Source organism: Spodoptera frugiperda, chromosome 31 (genome assembly GCF_023101765.2).
Source record: "Spodoptera frugiperda isolate SF20-4 chromosome 31, AGI-APGP_CSIRO_Sfru_2.0, whole genome shotgun sequence".
NCBI classification, from domain to species: domain Eukaryota; kingdom Metazoa; phylum Arthropoda; class Insecta; order Lepidoptera; family Noctuidae; genus Spodoptera; species Spodoptera frugiperda.
This window is the reverse complement of record NC_064242.1, coordinates 12,150,271-12,169,860: the sequence shown is the minus strand read 5'-3', so window position 1 is coordinate 12,169,860 and position 19,590 is coordinate 12,150,271. Positions and strand designations below refer to the sequence as shown.

At 37.1% G+C, this 19,590-nt stretch overlaps 3 protein-coding genes across 3 annotated transcripts in view; 1 reads left to right on the top strand and 2 right to left on the bottom strand.

The window, feature by feature from the left end:
- The window catches only part of LOC118276145 (muscarinic acetylcholine receptor DM1), a 96,780-nt gene that overhangs the window by 45,474 nt on the left and 31,716 nt on the right, over positions 1 to 19,590 (top strand). Inside the window, exon 2 of the mRNA XM_035594352.2 lies at positions 14,850 to 15,661. Coding sequence (XP_035450245.1) covers positions 14,925 to 15,661 — 737 coding nt within the window. The 5' untranslated portion in view covers positions 14,850 to 14,924. The remainder of the gene's footprint in view (positions 1 to 14,849; positions 15,662 to 19,590) is intronic.
- On the bottom strand, positions 447 to 3,799 carry LOC118276148 (juvenile hormone esterase). The gene is made up of 3 exons (XM_035594356.2): positions 3,549 to 3,799; positions 1,629 to 2,953; positions 447 to 703 (listed from the first exon to the last, which is right to left on the bottom strand). The coding sequence occupies exons 1-3, from the start codon at positions 3,675 to 3,677 to the stop codon at positions 544 to 546; spliced, it is 1,614 nt and encodes a 537-aa protein (XP_035450249.2). The 5' UTR covers positions 3,678 to 3,799; the 3' UTR covers positions 447 to 543.
- LOC118276149 (juvenile hormone esterase-like) lies at positions 5,536 to 7,744 on the bottom strand. The gene is made up of 3 exons (XM_035594358.2): positions 7,536 to 7,744; positions 5,950 to 7,265; positions 5,536 to 5,867 (listed from the first exon to the last, which is right to left on the bottom strand). The coding sequence occupies exons 1-3, from the start codon at positions 7,662 to 7,664 to the stop codon at positions 5,687 to 5,689; spliced, it is 1,626 nt and encodes a 541-aa protein (XP_035450251.1). The 5' UTR covers positions 7,665 to 7,744; the 3' UTR covers positions 5,536 to 5,686.

The following is a 19,590-nucleotide window of genomic DNA, read 5'->3' as shown; positions in this document are numbered from 1 at the left end:
TGGGTACAAATTGTAATAAATGTAAAACTTCATATTTGGTTCACAAAATGTGTTATGTATTATGGAGCTTGTATGTACGTTATTAGAAGGTAACTACGAACCACAAGTGAAAACAACACTTTGATAATATCTGCATCATGCTGACTTAACAGTTGTGCACGATATTTTATCTATGTTTAGATCTAGATTTAAATCATTATTTACACATTCATATCGATTAAGCATCTACTTATAAACAAGTTCTTAGATAATATTTTTAAAGATATTGAGTGCCTTTAATTTCCTGAAGGTATAGGTAAAAGTGCATACTAGTTAAAATATGTTGGTTGGATCCATTTTTTGTTGACAATTTGTGACTTTCATTTGAAGGGAGTCCATTTGGTCCATATATCTTTTATATAGTTCTGGCTATGGTTTAGTTTTGAACAATATATAAAAGTCAGGAGAAATTACGTAGTAAGTTATATTATAAAATTAATAGCCAAGTAATACAATCGTAAATAATAATTAATAGCTCGCGGATCACTGCAATCTGTTGCAAATTTAAAGTCCATATTTTTCGTACAATCTATCCCAGAACTGTGTTTCCTCAGCATCAGGCGCGGTGCCCGCTTTCAGCTCGTTTCCAATGTCCAGGTATTCTTGGTTCTCCAAGGTATACGGTGCCCATTTAGCGCCCAGGGAATCGTCCGGCGTTGGGTTTCTGTAAATAATTGCACTCAAAGACATATTGACAACTTGTATGTATGTATACAAACTTGTATTATTACACAATAGAATGATTCATCACGTGTGTGACGCACAGATTAAAAAAAATGTCGTGTGCAATAAATGTCAAATATCATCTCTTTAAGATGACTTTTATTATTAACTTATTTTATGTACATATTGTAAAATTTTCCATAGTTCCATGTCGTCCTATGGAAGTCGTGGCGGCCCGGAGTTTTAAGATGGAGTTTCGAACCCGCTCCTCATGCATGAGGGTGCAGGTTCTCTGGTAGGTTAGTTTTAGGATATGCCCGGGTCTTTGTATTTGTTTGTTGTACTTGTATTTAAGCCCCTTATTTATCTGTCGCAATTAAGTAGATTGTACCGGCTGAAGAGTTGTCAATGTACGATATCGCATGATATGCACTACATGTGTATCATGTTTAGCACTTCCATTAAGTGCTGGTTAAATATGTAAAGATAAAGAGTGGCATTGTTTAGCTTTTAATTGTAGATAGATAGGGAAGGGAGTACTTAAGTACTACCTTTTTTTTTGAGGGGGAAATTCATCTAATTACTTGTCCTACCGCGGGTGAGGCGAAAGGGAGTGTCAAATTTTTATTGACTAAAAACCACCCCGTTTCTATTCCTGCTTTTCGAGCCGGAATCCCGGTAACCCGCTAAGCGGTCTGCAGCTCCGCAATAAATACTATACTTACCTACTATACTATATGATGAAATTGGATCCTAGATGACTGCCTGTTTCCCCTAACTATGAATTATAAAAATCAAATAATAATACAGGTACATTTCGAATTTCAAGCACAATGGCGAGCTGTGTCTAGTTTTCCTTTCTGATGCCACTAACTTGTTTAAAGATTGAACTATTACAGACAAAATAGTTATTATTCGTCTCTTACCCGTATTTAGCGAAGTTTGTCCATAGCTGCATCAGTCTTTCCATCAGTTGGAATGTCTCAGAAGCAGTGTCTAGCTTTGTCGGCATCATTTTAAAGTTAAAAAGATACGGTAGTTCATCAGCGTGGCACGTAACTTGTCTATTTCCCAACATTTCTGTCATACCTCTCATCTTCGCTATGAAATTTCTTTCTGTTTTACAAGAAAACTTATACACATACAGCTTGTGTTTCTTCGCTTGAGCACAGTGCTTCACCCACTGCCTTTCAGGATATACGAAATTCTGCATCGAAGTAAAATTAATGAATTTATCCCAATCATCTGGCACGTTGATCTGGTCATTGAAGTAAAACTTTCTAACTTCTTTTCCAATTTTTAGTTGCTGCTTCAAGGGTAAAGAAAAGGCTATCAATTTATTAACAAAGTATTCTGGATATACTTTTGCCAATTTCAAAGTCTTCATAATGTCTTCCGAGTCTGCAAAGGAAATTAGACCTTCTTCTGTGGTCGAACCCATCATGATCTCAACTCCTTCATGAACACTATTTGATATCACATCAAGCATGTCCCCATAAAAGAATCTCTCATTATCTCCAAACTTCTTTTCGTTAGCAACATTGAAATATATGTCTAATCCACCCTTGAATGCCTCGAAAGTTGCTACTGGACACTGAACACCGACTAGTGATTCCTTCGGTTGATTTTTGAAAAATTCATACAGTTCCTTATCATCTTCAGAATAACATCCCAGGCTTCTAGCTAATGCTAAAGCTCTTTCGCGAGGCTCAATAGCTTGGGCCCAGGCGCAAGTGGAGACCCCACTTTGAGCAATGGCCCTCTTAAACAAGCCTTTTGACATAGGTGATATTAAGTGGTAACTAACACTACTTCCACCAGCACTTTCACCAAATATGGTTATATTTTTGGGGTCGCCACCGAAGCTAGCAATATTTTTGTTCACCCATCTAAGAGCCTGTACCTGATCTTTCATGCCTGCGTTACCAGGAATATCTTCTGTGTCCAAACAAAGAAAGCCGAGCACATCTACTCTGTAGTTGATAGTGACAAGGATGACATCATGTCTGACAAGGAACTCTGGACCATAAAGGTCATCGTCACCACTGCCGCAGTAGAAACCACCTCCATGTATCCAGAACATCACTGGTAGAGGTTTGTCAGGTTTGATCTCAGGTGTGTATACGTTTAGGTACAGGCAGTCTTCATCGCCAACTAGTCCGGTCTTCATTAATATGTCATTTTGAAAAGATCTTGGGCCGAATTCTTTGGCGGAGCGAACTCCATCCCATGACTTTGGAGGTAGCGGTGCCTACAAGGATGAAAACTAAGTTTAATTGCTTAACCAATTTCATTCACTTATAGTTGTGAGTTATGTGATCAAAGAGAATCAAGTAAATGTATTACGTATCTTAAGTATGACTTAAATGATTTTTCTCTTTTAGTCTTACATCTCTTCAGTAGTTCTTTAACTAAGGGTCGCAACTAATATCTGTATATATGAGCATAATATGACGTATTGTCATTTAACATTGTAGTTAAATCGTATTTTACATTGATTTATAACTAGCGACTCGGTCACGGTTTTACCCGCTCTGCTCGGCTCCTATTGATTGCAGCGTGATGGTTTATAGCCTATAACCTTCCTCTATAAATGAACTATCCAACACAACAATAAAAATTTTAATTGAATCAGTAGTTCTAGAGATTAGCGCGTTTAAATAAACAAATTCTTTAGCTTTATATAATAGTGTAAGATTTTAAACATGATTCTCTACTATTTATAAGATTTCTCATACATCAATGTATTGGTTTAAAATTATTCAAATAATGACACAAAAACTTTAGATACTTAAACAGATAACTAATATGACTGTGTAACGGTATTATATAAATTCTATGTTTACCTTGAACCGCAGATCCCCGACTGGCGGCTGCGCGTACGGTATTCCCTTGAAGCTGTAGAAGGAACCTCCGTAGGGGTTGTCCACTCGCTCTCCCTCCAGCACGCCCTCATTCACTTTCACTTGCACCATCCTCACACCGTCCGTTACGGTCAGAGTGTGAAATAAAACTGGCACTCCCGCGAATAAATTGTATCTGATTGTTACCGAGCCATTAGTTTGCCTGTTTTTGTAATAGTAGCTTGGATAAAGATCACACGCGTTGTTTATTAACATTGACGGTGTATTTGTGATACATTATTAGGATTTATTTTTAAATGTAATCTTATCTCTAAGCGTGAACGTTGATTTTTCAATGTATACGGAATCAAATGTATAGTGTTATTTCCGTAACACTATGGCTAAAATAAAATTACGATGATGTTGATAATTTTATGTTTAAAACGTTACGTTTTTTGTTATGTAATGGATGATTTTGCGTAATTCGGAACAGCGATAAAATGCAATGCAGAAAGTGCGTTAACCCAGCAAAGGTCAAGGCCAATTATTATGATAAAAGTTCGTATCAAGTGACCAACTGTTATGACTAAGACAAAATAAAAAGAAACAAAATTTTATTGAGAGAGAAGAGTTTGGGGAATCCTTTAATCACATATTTTTATTATTACTTAAATGTTTAGGATCATGGAATTTTTAAGTTATCATTAAAACCCTATATTAGTAAATAATTTATTTGCGCGGAGGCGTACATACACTTTTTATTAATAAGATTGGCATGTAGTGTATTTTCACAAGGAACTCTAATTAAAAGCTTCGGTCATTTCCTTGCACGAAGTAATCAAATCTTATTTAATTTGTTGTTTGAATAAAGATTGCAATTTGACTTCTGTGTCATGATGATGTGTCGATTTTCTATAAATAACAGATTAGACTTATTGTTTGTAGGTTCTACACAAATAGAACGGCAAGTACTAATGTGACTTTTCCAAGTTATATGTACTTTCTAAGATTATTTAGACACCACTGACAAACTTGGAGGAAAAACATCGTGAGGAAACCTGGGCTTATAATTTTTTTATTCTAATTTTGAAATCGCCAACCCGTATTGAGAAAGCGTGCTGATTGATGCTCAAATCTTTCCGTATCAGAAAAGGTCTTTGATCAGCAGTGGCCACTTATAGGCCGTTGTTGAAGATGATGAGATAGATAGATAATTGTTCATTAGTTTCATAGCAACACACAATCCTCGTTTACCGGCTTATACCATAAAAAAGGTGTACCTACTCTTATCAGCTGGAAGACTTATGTTAACTGAGCGACAATCTCTTCGCACTTAACATTACTGGCGAAAGATAACAGTTTCAATGAACTATGTGCAATGTGATGTAATGTTATTATCATCGACTTCGTAACAGAATTACATAAGAAAAGTATAACTAGATAAGTATGGAGCTGTCGATACCGTTGGAATGTGGAACCCTGGTAGGAATTAGGTCACCCCGTGGCACGAGGTCACGGAATGAGCACAGTTGTGTCATTCGGCTTAGTCCCGATACCTCACCTCTATACCCAACACTTTTACTATATCTATACGTGGAAATAATTAATTTGGTTTTACATTTTATCATAATTTTCAATTAATCCAGATCATAGTCTACCCCTATTCCAAATTTTATTCTGGTCCCTGTAGCCGTTTTGACGTGGTTCAGTAACAAACATAGAACTCATGAACTCACGAACTTTCGCATTTATAATGGCGGTTCAAGCTATTGCGATCCGCTCTACAGTAATCTAAAATTCGACAAACAAATTATTTGCGTTTGGTACAGTAATCGTGTCTAGATCGAGCCGCACAATTAAGTTTGTTTTTAGTGTATGTATTTTTTCGGGTTAAAAGGTAGTGTTATGCCCATGATATTAAAGTATAATTATACCTGGTTTCATCGTAATCGGATCGGTAGTTTTTGCGTGATCCTTGAACATACAGACAGACAGACAAACAGTATTTTAATAAGATTTTTGGGTTTGATATCTATGTAGTAACACACCCTACTATTAATGTACAGAATTTACATTTCTACAATTTTGTTAAGTATATGTATAGATCATTGTAGTATATCATATAATTATGAACAAGAGTATCAATAAACTCTATCGACATATTCAGGAATAAATTCTTTAAAGATATTCTCCCAAAACAGAAATTCATCACGGTCCGGTGCAGATCCAGTTTGGAGGTCATTGCCGATGTCCAAATAATTTTCTTTATCCACTGTGTAAGGGTTCCATTTTACACCAAGACTTTCGTCGGGCGTCGGATCTCTGTAAATAAATGTGTTGATGTTTATTTCTTGTAGAAAATAGGAATAATACTTATATGTATATTTGAGCTCACTGCACTTACCCATATTTTGCAAAATTTGTCCACAATTTTGTCACATTGTCAATCATTTTAAACGCTTTCGAAGCCATATCGACTTTTGTATCTAATGCTTTGCTGTTGAAAATATAAAATAAATCATCCAAGTGACAAGCTACCTCTTTGCCTTTGGTCACCGTCTCTAGTCCCATCAAGCGGACTGCAGCGTTTCTTTCACTCTTACAAGTGAATTTATAAAGATAAGTTTTATTTTTTTGTGAGCAAACTTTCATCCATTTTATAATTCCATATAAAAACATTTCAGCGGTTTGAAAGCGACTCAGTCTTTCCCAGTCTTCGCCTATACCTTCGTTACACATGTAAAAATTTTTAATCTTATGTCCGGCCTCAATTTGTTTTTTTAAAGAACAATTCAATACAATTTGTTTCGGAGAGAAGAAGGTATCTAATTCATTGGCTTGTTCTAACATTTTTGCATCTTTGTCAAATACGTGTAGTAAGACACCATCATCTGCAGTATAACCAGTAATAACTTGCACACCTTCATGGATTCCATTTTCTAAGTAGTCAGATATATTACCATGGAAGAAACCTTTTTTATCGCCAAATTGTTTTTCGCTTACTATGCCAAAATATAATTCGAAGCTAGCTCGATGATGTTCTGAGTAAGATAATGGTAGTTTTAATCCGGCGAGTTTCTCAGCTGGCTGAGATTTGAAAAATTCATAGAGGTCTTCACTATCTTTTTCCACATTATATCCTAATTGTCGTGCTAATGCGAGTGCTCTCAATCGAGGTTCATAAACTTTAGCCCACCAGCAAGTTGGGATTCCACTCTGACAAATCGCTCTTTGAAAAAGGCCTTTGGTCATCGGCGAAACTAAATGGTAGCCGACACTGGCACCGCCGGCACTCTCACCAAAGATAGTGATATTGTTGGGGTTACCACCGAAGTTTGAAATATTTTTATTAATCCATTTCAATGCTGCAACTTGATCTTTCATACCTGCGTTGCCAGGGACATCTTCCGTGTCTAGACAAAGAAAACCCAGTACTTCAAGTCTGTAGTTGATTGTAACTAGGATGACTCCTTGTCGGACGAGGAACTCTGGGCCATACATGTCATCGTTGCCGCTGCCGGAGTAAAATCCTCCACCATGGATGAAGAACATTACGGGTAAAGGATTTTGGGGTTTCAATTCTGGAGTATAAACGTTGAGAAACAAACAGTCTTCGCTTCCTGTGGTCTTGGTTTGTGATTCGAAGTCTTTTTGGTAGCATATTGAACCGAATTCCTTCGCACTCCGGATACCTTCCCATGGCAGGGGTGGTTGAGGAGCCTGGAAAAAGTAAAATAAAATAAATAAAATTTCAGTAGTTCTACGAAGGTTGGAATTATTTATCATAAGTACCTATTTGTAGAGTTTAATGTGACTAATCTTACGCTATAGGTATTCTTTGTTATCTCTATTATATTTACATATTTTTATACAATGGTTGACAAACTTTGAACTTTACGTCGTAAACTTCAGGATGTTTAGTCGCAACTTGATAACATATAAACGTAAAGATTGTATCGATATAATTTTGTTATGTGGAAAATATTTAACCTTGAACCGCAGATCCCCGACTGGCGGCTGCGCGTACGGTATACCCTTGAAGCTGTAGTAGGAACCTCCGTATGGGTTGTCCACTCGATCTCCCTCCAGCAGACCCTCACTCACTCTCACTTGCACCATCCTCAGGCCGGTACTGTGCTCTCACAACACCGTCCGCAACGGTTAGAGCCCTTAACAATACTGGAACTACAACGAATTTGTAGCAAAACAACTAAATTAGGTACATTCGTGTGATATGACGTAAGATGTTTACTTTGATTTATTTGAAACCCTTTGATTTGATTACGGATCTTATTGCTAAAGTAATAAGATCGTAAATTTAATTTGGATGGCTGCTTAGTTGCCGGAGCCCTAGTAACCTGTTACGTTTTCCGCAGTTCCGGGTGGGGCATCAGCCCTACTGGGCCCCATCTGTGATGGTCTGACTCTATGAGAACCGAACCAGTTTATGGTTGAATGGTTAATGGTACATCAATGAATAAATAATTACATAAGATCGTTTAGTTAGAACCTCTAAGTACCAATAGTGAGTTCAAGTATAGTATAGTAGAGAGAGAGTACAAAATATCTGGGTAAAATCGTCGACCATTATTTCTGTAATCCATTTTATTTGAGTGCTCACGCGATAAGCAGCTGACGCCGTTCTTCATGAAAGAAATATTATTATTTAATTATTATTAAACAACGTGTAGCGGGTTTGATTTCCGCACGGAGCAACTCTTAGTATGATTCACAAATTGTTGTTTCGGGTCTAGGCGTCATGTGTATGTGAACTTGTATGTTTGTAAACGTATCTATGACATAGAAGAAAATCCTAGTGTGAGACGTTTAAAAAACAAGTAATGTCGTTGAATGAGCCCATTGATTTTAAGTAACATATTAAAGGTTCCAACTTAAATTAAAATGTCTATTAACCGATATGAACCGGTTCATTCACATATATTAATTAAATAGGTTATTTATACATAGATTTAGACGCATAAAATTAATTGTGCGCATTTTATCCCGCTCTGAGTCATTTAAAGTATTTTAAAACCTACATTTTACTACCTACATAAACTAGGTCTAGAAGCGAGAGGGAGTGTCAGACTCTTACTGATTAAAAACCACCTCGTTCATACTCCTGTTTTTTGTAAGGTTTAGGAGTTGTATTTCCTTCGTCATTTTTATATCCACTACCGAACATAGCCATACACCAAACTTTGCAGAGGCTATCTGCATACAGTGCTGTGTTTCCAAAGAATATTTTTAATAATTATTGCACGTTCAAAAAATGTTACCGCAACTTTTGCAATTTTTAATAGAGCTGTTGCAAATCAAGGTTTGTACATTCATGTCCACTATGTGCCCTCGGACTAACGATGCCGGCCATATATTGTTATTTAGGTCAGCCCTGCTGGTACAGCAGCGCAATATCAAATTTATGAAGCGCTTGCCACCCCTAAATGCACTGATACGTAGTTTACGAGCTCAACAATATAGTCTCTATGTAAATGTGTGATTGCTTCAGGTGCTATGAGTAAGTAGTACGAGATTTATAGGAAGTGATCGATTTGTATGAATGGTGCTGTAGTAGTAAATTTTGTCTAATAATTTTATTAGTATAAGTATACGAAAATTAATATCTGCTAAGCGTGGAGGTTGATGGTTATAACCTGGGTGTCTTCAAAGTCTAAGTGAAAAGGTTGCTTATGGGCAGACGTGCTCTATTGTAGGCCGCATCATCACTTACCATCAGGCGAGATAGCAGCCAAACGTCGACCCATTAAATGTAAAAAAAGGTTATGGCCAGTATTTAATGTAAGGGAAGCTCATAGGCTAGTAGTACTTTGTAACGCGCTGTTGATAATAATGTCATAACAGGGATTGCAAAAGTCACAAATTGTTTTCAAAAATAATTGCCTACTATTTTTATACCGAAAATAAAATACTAAGAAGTCCATTCGACTTTTAAATATGAACGTACAAATAATTCCATATTCGAATACGTCGGATGGTGTCTGGCGCTGCGCTTTCGTGTCACGCGCGCCCGTCAATCAGACGCGATTGTTTGAATATGGAGCGTGGAATATTCTTCCGATGTTTTGTTTAATTGCGTGCCATTATTAATGATGGACAGACGTACGTGACGCGCTTCGGTAGATCGCAATTATCATTTCTTTTGTTATAAATCGTGGACTATGTTCGGTTTTCTCTTTTTATGACATATTTTTTTATTACCTACCTTAGTATGACTACATTGGGTTGGAAAGTGATTCTGTGTTAGGTAATCTGCGTTGAAATTACGGCCTGTTAAGTTAGTTTTCCGTACAGAAGGATTCAATACAAGATTTCAACAATCTTCGTTATGTTACGGAGAACGTGATGTTTATTATATTTTGCACAATTTATAAATATCAATAGCTAATTTAATATAACACTGATACACTGGACATGGTCTCTATAGCTACTGATATGAAACCATGTCTATTTAGATTCGGGAGCGAGGTATTTAATAACAGTAGAGGTATTTGCGGGGTGAATATTCAAGGAACGTTTGAATTGCAAACTGTTACTAACGGCCAAGATTGGTTAATGTGTAGTGCATGAGAAATAGCGGAATGAGTAAATAAGAAAACGGACAGAGTCTTAAAATTACAATTGACTAGCTTCTGCCAGCGTCATCGCCCGCGTTCCTGTGGAAAAAAAGTAGTTTACATGTTATTTTAGAACATAATCTATACCTGTTCCAAATTTACTCCTGTTCCCTTCAGCCACTTTGACTTGAAGCAATAACAACAAACCTACAAACTCTAATTTGTGGGGCCAATTGGCTTAGCTTATATTACATGAGCCTCATAACAGGACTGGTGAAAAGTGGGTGTTGAAAGCTCACCTCTACCCAAAGCACACCCCTCTAGTCTTTAGGGATTAAAAAGGTTTCGTACGTGTCAAAGGTTTTTATTATCTGTAGAACCACTAACATTTGACGTCGAATCGTGTTTCTCAAAGCGAATCCATGATCTAGGTACTAAGGCCTATTACTGAGGATTTTAAGATGATCACTCTTCATCCTTAGAGAAATCTACCAATAGGAAGTGTTTTATCTTAAGCATTTAGTCAAAAGTACTATGTCCAATTTATATTCACGAAACTAGAGACGTTAACTTGGACCAAAGCAAAATTGTAATGCGCTCAGCGTTGGCACCAACTTCGTCTGAAATACATTAATTAATTATACACATTTGGTAATTTCCACGGAATTCGTGTGCCGGGCAAAAGTTTGCCATTTGTTCAACAGATTTCCATAACAATCGCTTTTAATACTCGTACCTTACACGATTCCTGGAAATTCCATCGAAGCGTAATGCCGTTTTGGAGTTGCTGTCATACGCTAGTATTGCTTTTTATTTGTTTTTAAAACTTTCTATCGTACTCAGAGTCCTTTAATGGTTATTTAACTCAGTCCTTAGTAATTGTTTTCGATATAAAATTGTTACTAAGGAATAGTTTAAGTTATCATTAAATGTCTCTGAATGCTAGCCCTATATGTGTTTACTTAACTGTAGAATGAATGATTACACGGTTGTTGAGTATGTGGTTTCTGTGTTTTTAGTTTAAGTTAAACTGTTATAAATAATTTTAATGTAAAGTCCTTTCTACATAATATGTTTGTATTATCTTTTGGTGCCACAGGGTCCGCAATTGTTACCTACCAAATATTTACCACCTAAGCCTACGATTGTGGAATGCAATAAAGTATTTTGAGTTTGAGTGTTCATTGTTCGGTTCCAATTATTATTACCTACACGAAGTGCAAAATTTAAAGTGCTCTACATATATTGTTTCCGTGTGAAAAATAATCCCCATATTTATATCTTTTATATTTAATATCCAAAAGCATAAAATATATTCTCGTAAAATACTCAATATCAAACTCGTAATTTATTTTAAACATTCTATTTACGTAAAAAACAATGGCTGAAAAGTGCCTTTGATCGGTAGAGCGACCGGTACCATGTATAATGGGGGTAGTGCCCATGAACGCACCACTACCCATAAATAAGACCCCGCGGATAAGGTTCAAATACTTGCAAAAATTTTGTCAACATTCCGCCATGTTGAGTCCATTCGGTTATTTTCGGAAATGATCGGGGAAATTCGGTAAACAGTAATTTCTGTTGTATTTCATTCAAATGGGATATGCCTCGATAGACAAGCCAATCGTTTTTGATAGTACACTCGTGTTGCCCATAAATTGATATTTGTTTTGTTATTTAAGATAATGTTATCAATTTATAGTTTTAGATAAATATTGGCTTTATTCGAAATAGTTATTAGCTGGCTATCTTAATCTGTCTCACCGTAAAATGCACCTAATTCAACTTGGGTGCAGGTACTTATTTATTCGTTTCATCTCTCAAATCATTGACTTTTCATTTATTCTTCCTCTTACTAGATAATATTTTCGCGCGTACTCCTTTACCAACAGATATTACAAATAATTATATTGTTCTTCTACCATAACTATTGGGGTTTTCCTCATCAGTGACATGTTTCCGGCTTTGATCCCAAAAGGTTTATATATAATTTAAAATTAAAATAAGTAGAGATCCAATGGATATTACCATTTTGACATTAGCCACCCATAACCTCATCCTTCCATAAATACTTTCCTGGTCAACAAAATTCGTTGACGCGAAAAATAGGTTTATTTTTAAGGTAAAACGATATCATGTCCCTCTCTCCAAGAGAGTATGTATGCCACTGGCATAATAAAGGTACAAGTTTACTTCTAATATAACCATGACGTCATACTTACTTGATTTTTCTCTCACTATCCAGCTTTTGCATATATTATAAATCTTTTAATATGCATGAGGTATCGCTACACACCGGGAGCGATTCCACACTGCATACAATTACCTACTTACTAAGGTTTTCATCAATATTATCAAACACACGTAAACGTCTTATTACTACTATCAAATTCATAAGAGACGTCTTAATGCAAAAGTCATTTAACTCTTTAATTTAAATCTTCCCATTCTATAAAAGAATAATCAAGTCTAACACACATAGGTAAAAAACTGCAAAAAAAATAACACGTAGAGTCGCATACAAAAAGCACCCTCAAGTTTCATATGAACTGATTAAAACCAGTTTGATCCGGCACGTGCCGGTGTGAACTAGTTACGGATTATTGCCGCGAACGATGTAGGGCGCTTACGGCTGCGCTTTTCTTACAAACTCTAACTACCTCCGGAAAACTTTAAGTTTTCAAATGTATTGCTTTGTTTACCTTCATAACTTGTTATTGTGATACTTGAGAAAAACAATACAATTTTGGTAATATGTATTTGGAAAATGAGGATACGTGATATTAATTTTGTATGTGATATTTGTTATATGGGCTGCGAAAGAGTATTAAGTTATTATTTGCATTAAGTATAATAAATGAAGCTCTTGTCATCAGAACAATGACATTAATGAATGATAATACTTTATTGCACCTAATTCAAAGGAATCTGCAATAAAGCCATGGAGCAGAAAATTGAATATGAGTTTATACACAAGCACAGTGAAAATTAATGCAAGTTTCCACAAAACTAGTTACATAATGCACTTACGAATCCTGTACCAACAACTTGGTAGCGACTGGCTTCAGATCTAACGCTAACTCCTTTGTGTACCGGCCTTTTGTTTAGCTAGTTAATATATTGTTAGGTTTATTTACCCGGTTTCGCCCCCATACAAAATCGTCCCAAACAAATGAAAAGTTCCCCAGCGCTTGTTTGAACTATTGAACTAGTTTACCGGCTTGTTTATCGCTCGCAAATGTTTTTCAAAACGTTGTCGCGTGTATTGTATACAAGTTTTTAGTTTGACGCGATTGGTTCTTTTTTGGTTCTGCGCAAATTTTTTGCGCTTTTGGAGTTTGCCTTTGTGATTTTTGGTGCAATGTTAAATAGAAATAGTTTGTGGCAGATCTTTTTTGCTATAGTTGAATAAACTATTGGATACCTACATACATATCGCCATGTTCGTCTCGCATTTGATTGGAAAAGTGTACGAACTGCTATGCTATTCTGTAATTGTCAATTCGAAACATACGAAGTGAGCTCGATTGCATTCTCGTTCGTCATTGGTCGAGATTCTTCTCACAATCAATGACATGGCGGACCGCAATCGAGCACACTTCGAAGGTTTTGAAATTTTTATGGAACAAGCCGGCAATCGAGCAGACGTATTACCTGATGGTAATCGCCGCCGCCCATGGACACTTGAAACACCAAAGGCGTTACAAGTGCGTTGCCGGCTTTTTGGGAGTTAGGAATTTATGTTCGGGAATCGGGGATGGGGAAGATTGGGAAGGGGGAATTGGGCTTCCGGTAACCTCACTCACACAACGAAACACAACGCAAGCGTTGTTTCACGTCGGTTTTCTGTGAGGCCGTGGTATCACTCCGGTCGAGCCGGCCCATTCGTGCCGAAGCATGGCTCTCCCACACTTAAAAAATTGAATTGATAAATACAGAATAACCTAGCTTCCCGGTCAAGATTTTATGAAATGTTATATGATTTTTATTTTATAATTTTCTACTTAATTACAAACAATGAAAATGCGAATAAACAGCTTTTTCTACAACAATACTTTCTACGCAAGCACTACCTTTTTGCCTGTCCGAAAATATGGAACAAATAAATCTTTTATCCAAACTCCCAAAGCGTTTAGTTTTCTTTTATGCTTGCTGTCTACACTAGAATATTATTCACATCTCGAGTGATAGCGAGTGAAACTGTACGGTGAACTGGGTCAGCGGTATCATATTGCGCGCCCCGTCAAAACATGATGGATCTGCCCACCCAAAACCTCGCAAAAGTAATCATTCTATGCATACATATCAAAACGCATTTTGTACATGGGAAAACCATTACCTAGAAACGGCCGAACTTGCTGATACTATCTAAAATGTATACAAACAATGTATATACAGTAGGTACAAACGCATCATGTGGTATAAATGTAGATTGTTTGTGATGTTCATTACATAATGACAGGCCGGTTATATTCAGATTGCCATTATGATAACACCACATATTTTATGTACAAACGTCTGCTGGGGGAATTACTTAAATAAGCGTAACGATGTAGGATTTATAACCCAAGCCCCGAGTTGCAATTGTATGCTTCAGCAATTTACCATCCATTATGTCCCCCTGTGTGTGTGGCCTTGTATTGAATCCCCCATACCTACCTTGTAGGAGGTATTGTGATGTTTCATATAATGCATGGCGTGTAATTGTTTGTGTCTGTGTGTGCAGGCGAGAGCGCGCTCGGTCGGCGCTCGAGGCGGGGCGCGGGTCTCCCCGCGGGCGGCGGTTCGCCCAGTTGACAGCATGCTCATCGCGTTCAATGACTCGGCCAACCTCACTGACTTGGCGCTCGGCACCGACCTCCCCACCAGCCCCTACAGTCTCGCGCAGAAGATCATCATCGCCATCATTGCCAGCGTCCTATCGGTGCTCACCGTCGTCGGCAACTCCATGGTGATGATCAGTTTCAAGATCGACAAGCAGCTGCAGACTATAAGCAACTACTTCCTGTTCTCCCTGGCTGTGGCGGACTTTGCCGTGGGTCTGATATCGATGCCGCTGTACACCATGTTCACCATCTACGGTTATTGGCCGCTGGGCCCGCACGTGTGCGACACGTGGCTGGCCCTGGACTACCTCGCGTCCAACGCGTCAGTGCTCAACTTGCTCATCATAAGTTTCGATAGGTACTTCAGTGTGACGAGACCGTTGACGTATAGGGCTAAAAGGACTACACGAAGAGCGACGATGATGATAGGAGGTGCGTGGGGATTCAGTTTGTTATTGTGGCCGCCGTGGATTTACGCGTGGCCGTACATCGACGGCGAGCGGAAAGTGCCCCCTCATGAGTGCTATATTCAGTTCATAGAGACGAACCAGTTCATTACGTTCGGGACAGCTATAGCGGCGTTTTATGTGCCAGTGACTGTCATGTGTATACTGTACTACAGAATATGGAGGGAAACCAAGAAACGGCAGAAGGATCTGCCGAATCTGCAAGGAGGGAAGAAACACGACTCGTCAAAGAGATCAAATTCTAGGTGAGTGTTTGTACATAATAATAATAATATAATAATATAATCTTTATTGTACACCTTTTACAATTCAGACAATAAATATAAATAGCGCTAAGTGGATGGTAGGGTACAAAGGCGGCCTTATCGCTTACAGCGATCTCTTCCAGGCAACCTTTGGGTGGACGGAGATGGTGAATGTTAGTGGAGGTGGTTCTGGGTGTACTTACAACTTAAATATATGAATATACAATTACATACATACACAAATACATACATATACATACATACATACATACATACATACATACAAACATATATACACAAGAAATAATAATTATGTTACAAATGACAAGAAGATGTGACAGCAGAAAGAAAACGACTGCGATTGAAGGAAATAATGACGCTGTGTTACAGCTTTGAAAGATAGTGATCCTTCACGAGCACCTTGAAAGTACATATTCATACTTTCGTGATTATATTTGATTTCAGTGAATTGTTACTCATAGCAACTGCGATACGTATATGTTTCATCTGTCAAAGTAACTTTTCATTACTGTAATCGGTTTAGGGAGACAATATAGGAAAGCGTCCCTAAATAGTAGGTTATTTAGGCTACTGAATTTCAGTGTAACTATCCGGGTTGGAAGTTTGCCCGACATACGTATAAGCTTTGTCTATTAAATTTAACCCTAATTCCATAATTGGCGAGTTGCCGGTATTCTAAAATAAATTGCTGGGAATATTAATACGAGATATTATTGATATATCTCTCCATTTGAATGTGTTATTGGCTAAACGCATTACCATTGCCAAATACTGAACATACTTTGGAAAATTACTACGGATTAGAATATTGGTGATAATAATTCATAGATCAATGTAACATTACGATTTGTACGAAAAATAAATCGTACCATATTTTTATTTATTCAAAAAGTTGATCAGTACACACGTATTTTCTGTGTGTTTCCTGTTTTTGAACAATCTCAATACCTGCTGGTAAGATTGCATCTTAAAAAGCAAACTAAACAGTATGCTTTAAATTCGACAATGTATTTTAATTCCAAGGCTCCAAGACTCCAAGAACTAAGTTTGTCGATATTGGATAACCTGTTAATTATACGTTTACTATTCACTACTAACATTAGTATATATATATACTTATACGATAATACACTACAGACCGTCATCAAATTATAATGTTTCATTACACCAATCTCAGTACGTGATTAGTAATCCCCGATGAAATCAAATCGGCTGTTCATTGCCAGTGTAATCACTGAAGTAATCTCTCAAGTGTAATAGCAATAGTTTGATATAGTCGTGAGTAGTTTAACGGTTAAAACACACATGACAATTACGGCTCCGGCTCGGCTCCGGCACGGTCTGGTTTCGAATTGTGGCTACCGTTAGCTGTCAGCGTGCTTACGGCGCGTTAACTGCGAGCTGCAAGCGCGCGATGCGACGATGTTTCACTTGCACCTGGCGCGCTGTGAGCATACGGGCGCGTCAACTACGACTCAAGAGGACCGCGCGCTGGCCACCCACCTTCGACTTTTTTGTATTGACGTTATGAAACATTTCACACGACATACGATTTAAAGTTCAAATTTAAATAACAAGTTAATTGCTGGGTTGGAGCTGTGCTTGTTAAGTGTGTTATGTCCTTAATACAAATAAATAGAGATACGATGTATAGCTACATTTGTAGCGAGAATTGAAGATAGCCTTGTTGGTAGCATGGGTGCAAGCGTTTTTGTGTATAGTGTCACAGTTAATATGTGACAACAGCTCCGGTAATATTGTCTAGGATAAAAAAAGGTAATTTTATTATAAGTCATGGCTTTTTATCACAGCATTGTACTTACAACAATACGACCAACAGTTATATCCACAGCTACAGACTACTTCTCTCAAATAGAGCCTCCTCAACAATAAATTCCAATGAGCACTTCTAACATTGATATTAATGGATCAGCGCAACATACACCATACATACATTGCAGACCTGTCCAAGTAACTCAGATTAACAGTTTCACTTTAAAAGGTTTTGCTTGTAGGCCGATACGGATAGTCACCCTTTTAGCTGTAGTTTTTAGGATCGGGTTCAAAAGTTAAAACTATTGGGCATCGTAATTACCTATTGTAGGTCTTGATAAACATGAGTATGTTATACGGTATTTCGAAATTCTTTAAGTACAAATCAGATTTTTTTTTGTTATAAGCTAGTATACGATTTCAAACCACGATAAGGCTTATAATCACAGTATCCATGTAGATTTCAAGGGTACCTAAATAGCTCTTTCAACGCTACGAAAAGAAAACAGGTTCTCTTAGAGTTTCCTTTTGCCACACAAATAGATTAATGCTGCAACAACTCTGAATAAAAGAAACGCAGTGTTTATCCCTCGCAAGTAATATTGTAGTACAAAGCGAAAGAATGTTTAGAGCGCATGTAAGTGATGGGGCAGAAACCGCTTCATTCATTGTGCATCACAATAGCCTTTGATACAGAATCCTTCAAAGAACGGGCTTAAACGGGCTTAAGAAATGCCTGAGCGATTTATGTGCTAGAAAGTGTAATATTTCAGGAAGAAACGTATTTTTGTAAGAGGTTATAAGCGAAAATACCCGTTCTTCATAGAAATTTACACGTTGGAACGAGCTACTAGTTTCACTAAATTGCCTTCAGAAACACAGTGGAAATGCTTTTAAGTTATTTTCATTTCTTCTTATTTTTTAAGTAGAGCCACTTTCACGCTTATGCAGCTCGCTTGTGTGCCAAAATGGCAAACACGTAAGTACTATATTCGCTCGATATATCTTAGAAAATTGGACAGCTTCAAAATTCTCGCTTGCCGGAATATTGGAAAAGTGGGACGCGAACGAATCAAATAACCCAACTCGGATAAGAAAAGCTGTGTAAATTTAAGAAACTCAAACTTTTCTTCGTGGTTTATAGAACATTTTATAATGTTTTGTATACCTTGTTTGTTTGGAGAACTGCCGCGAACAGTCTCCGGTGTAGTCTGTGTTGGGTTGGGTTTCAATTTTCTTTTTGCACGGTTGGATTGTTACCATTATTTGTATTCAATGTCCTGTAAGTAAACTTAGGTGAATTACAAAGTTAATGTAGTATGGGTGTATATTGATAGAACGTTCTTACGTTCGCTATTCATTATGTTTATTCTGAATAGGTAGGCATACTTGTTGAAGTATTTTAAGAAAGTCATGTTGTACGGTTCTGAAAATCTAACGAATATACCTTGCTGAATTCCAGAAACACAACTGTTTTATGGAGATAGAGAAATGAAGATAAAAAAATATCAAAATCCATTCAGTAGTAGTTTCACCGTGATTGACGGATAAATATCCAAACCAACAAACGTTCACATTAATAACATTAGTGAGTTTATATATTTATCATCCAGTAAGAACCATTAAATATCTTCACATTTTTCCTTTGTATCCTTAGCCACAATTCTTTCACCGTCTATTTCCTTTGCAACACAATAAATTGCGTTTGTTTCATAGAAACTCTATCTCAAGTTTGTCCCTAGACTAAAACCCCGTACGGTAACTGTCTGGAAATAAAACCACGGGGCAGATACTTAAGCAGAAGTTTTACTTTACTGAACTTGTCCGATTTCATTATATGGTATTTTATTCATTCTTAATGCATATAAATAAGAAGCTGTGTGGGTGGCGTTCTTTGCCAGTCCGATTTGGATGACGAAGAAATGAGACTTGGTCAAATATACCTTTAGATGACAATGCCAGATCCTGCCCCACTTAATTTCATCAATGTACAAGAAATGTAAATTAATCAAAATTATGCAATGAAAATAAGACCCTTGGTTACTTAATTATTATTCTGATAAAGTTGCGGATAAAAATTAGAAAATAAAAAGAATTTCAAAAACCCGAGGCCTATTTCCTGTATTTATCGCGAC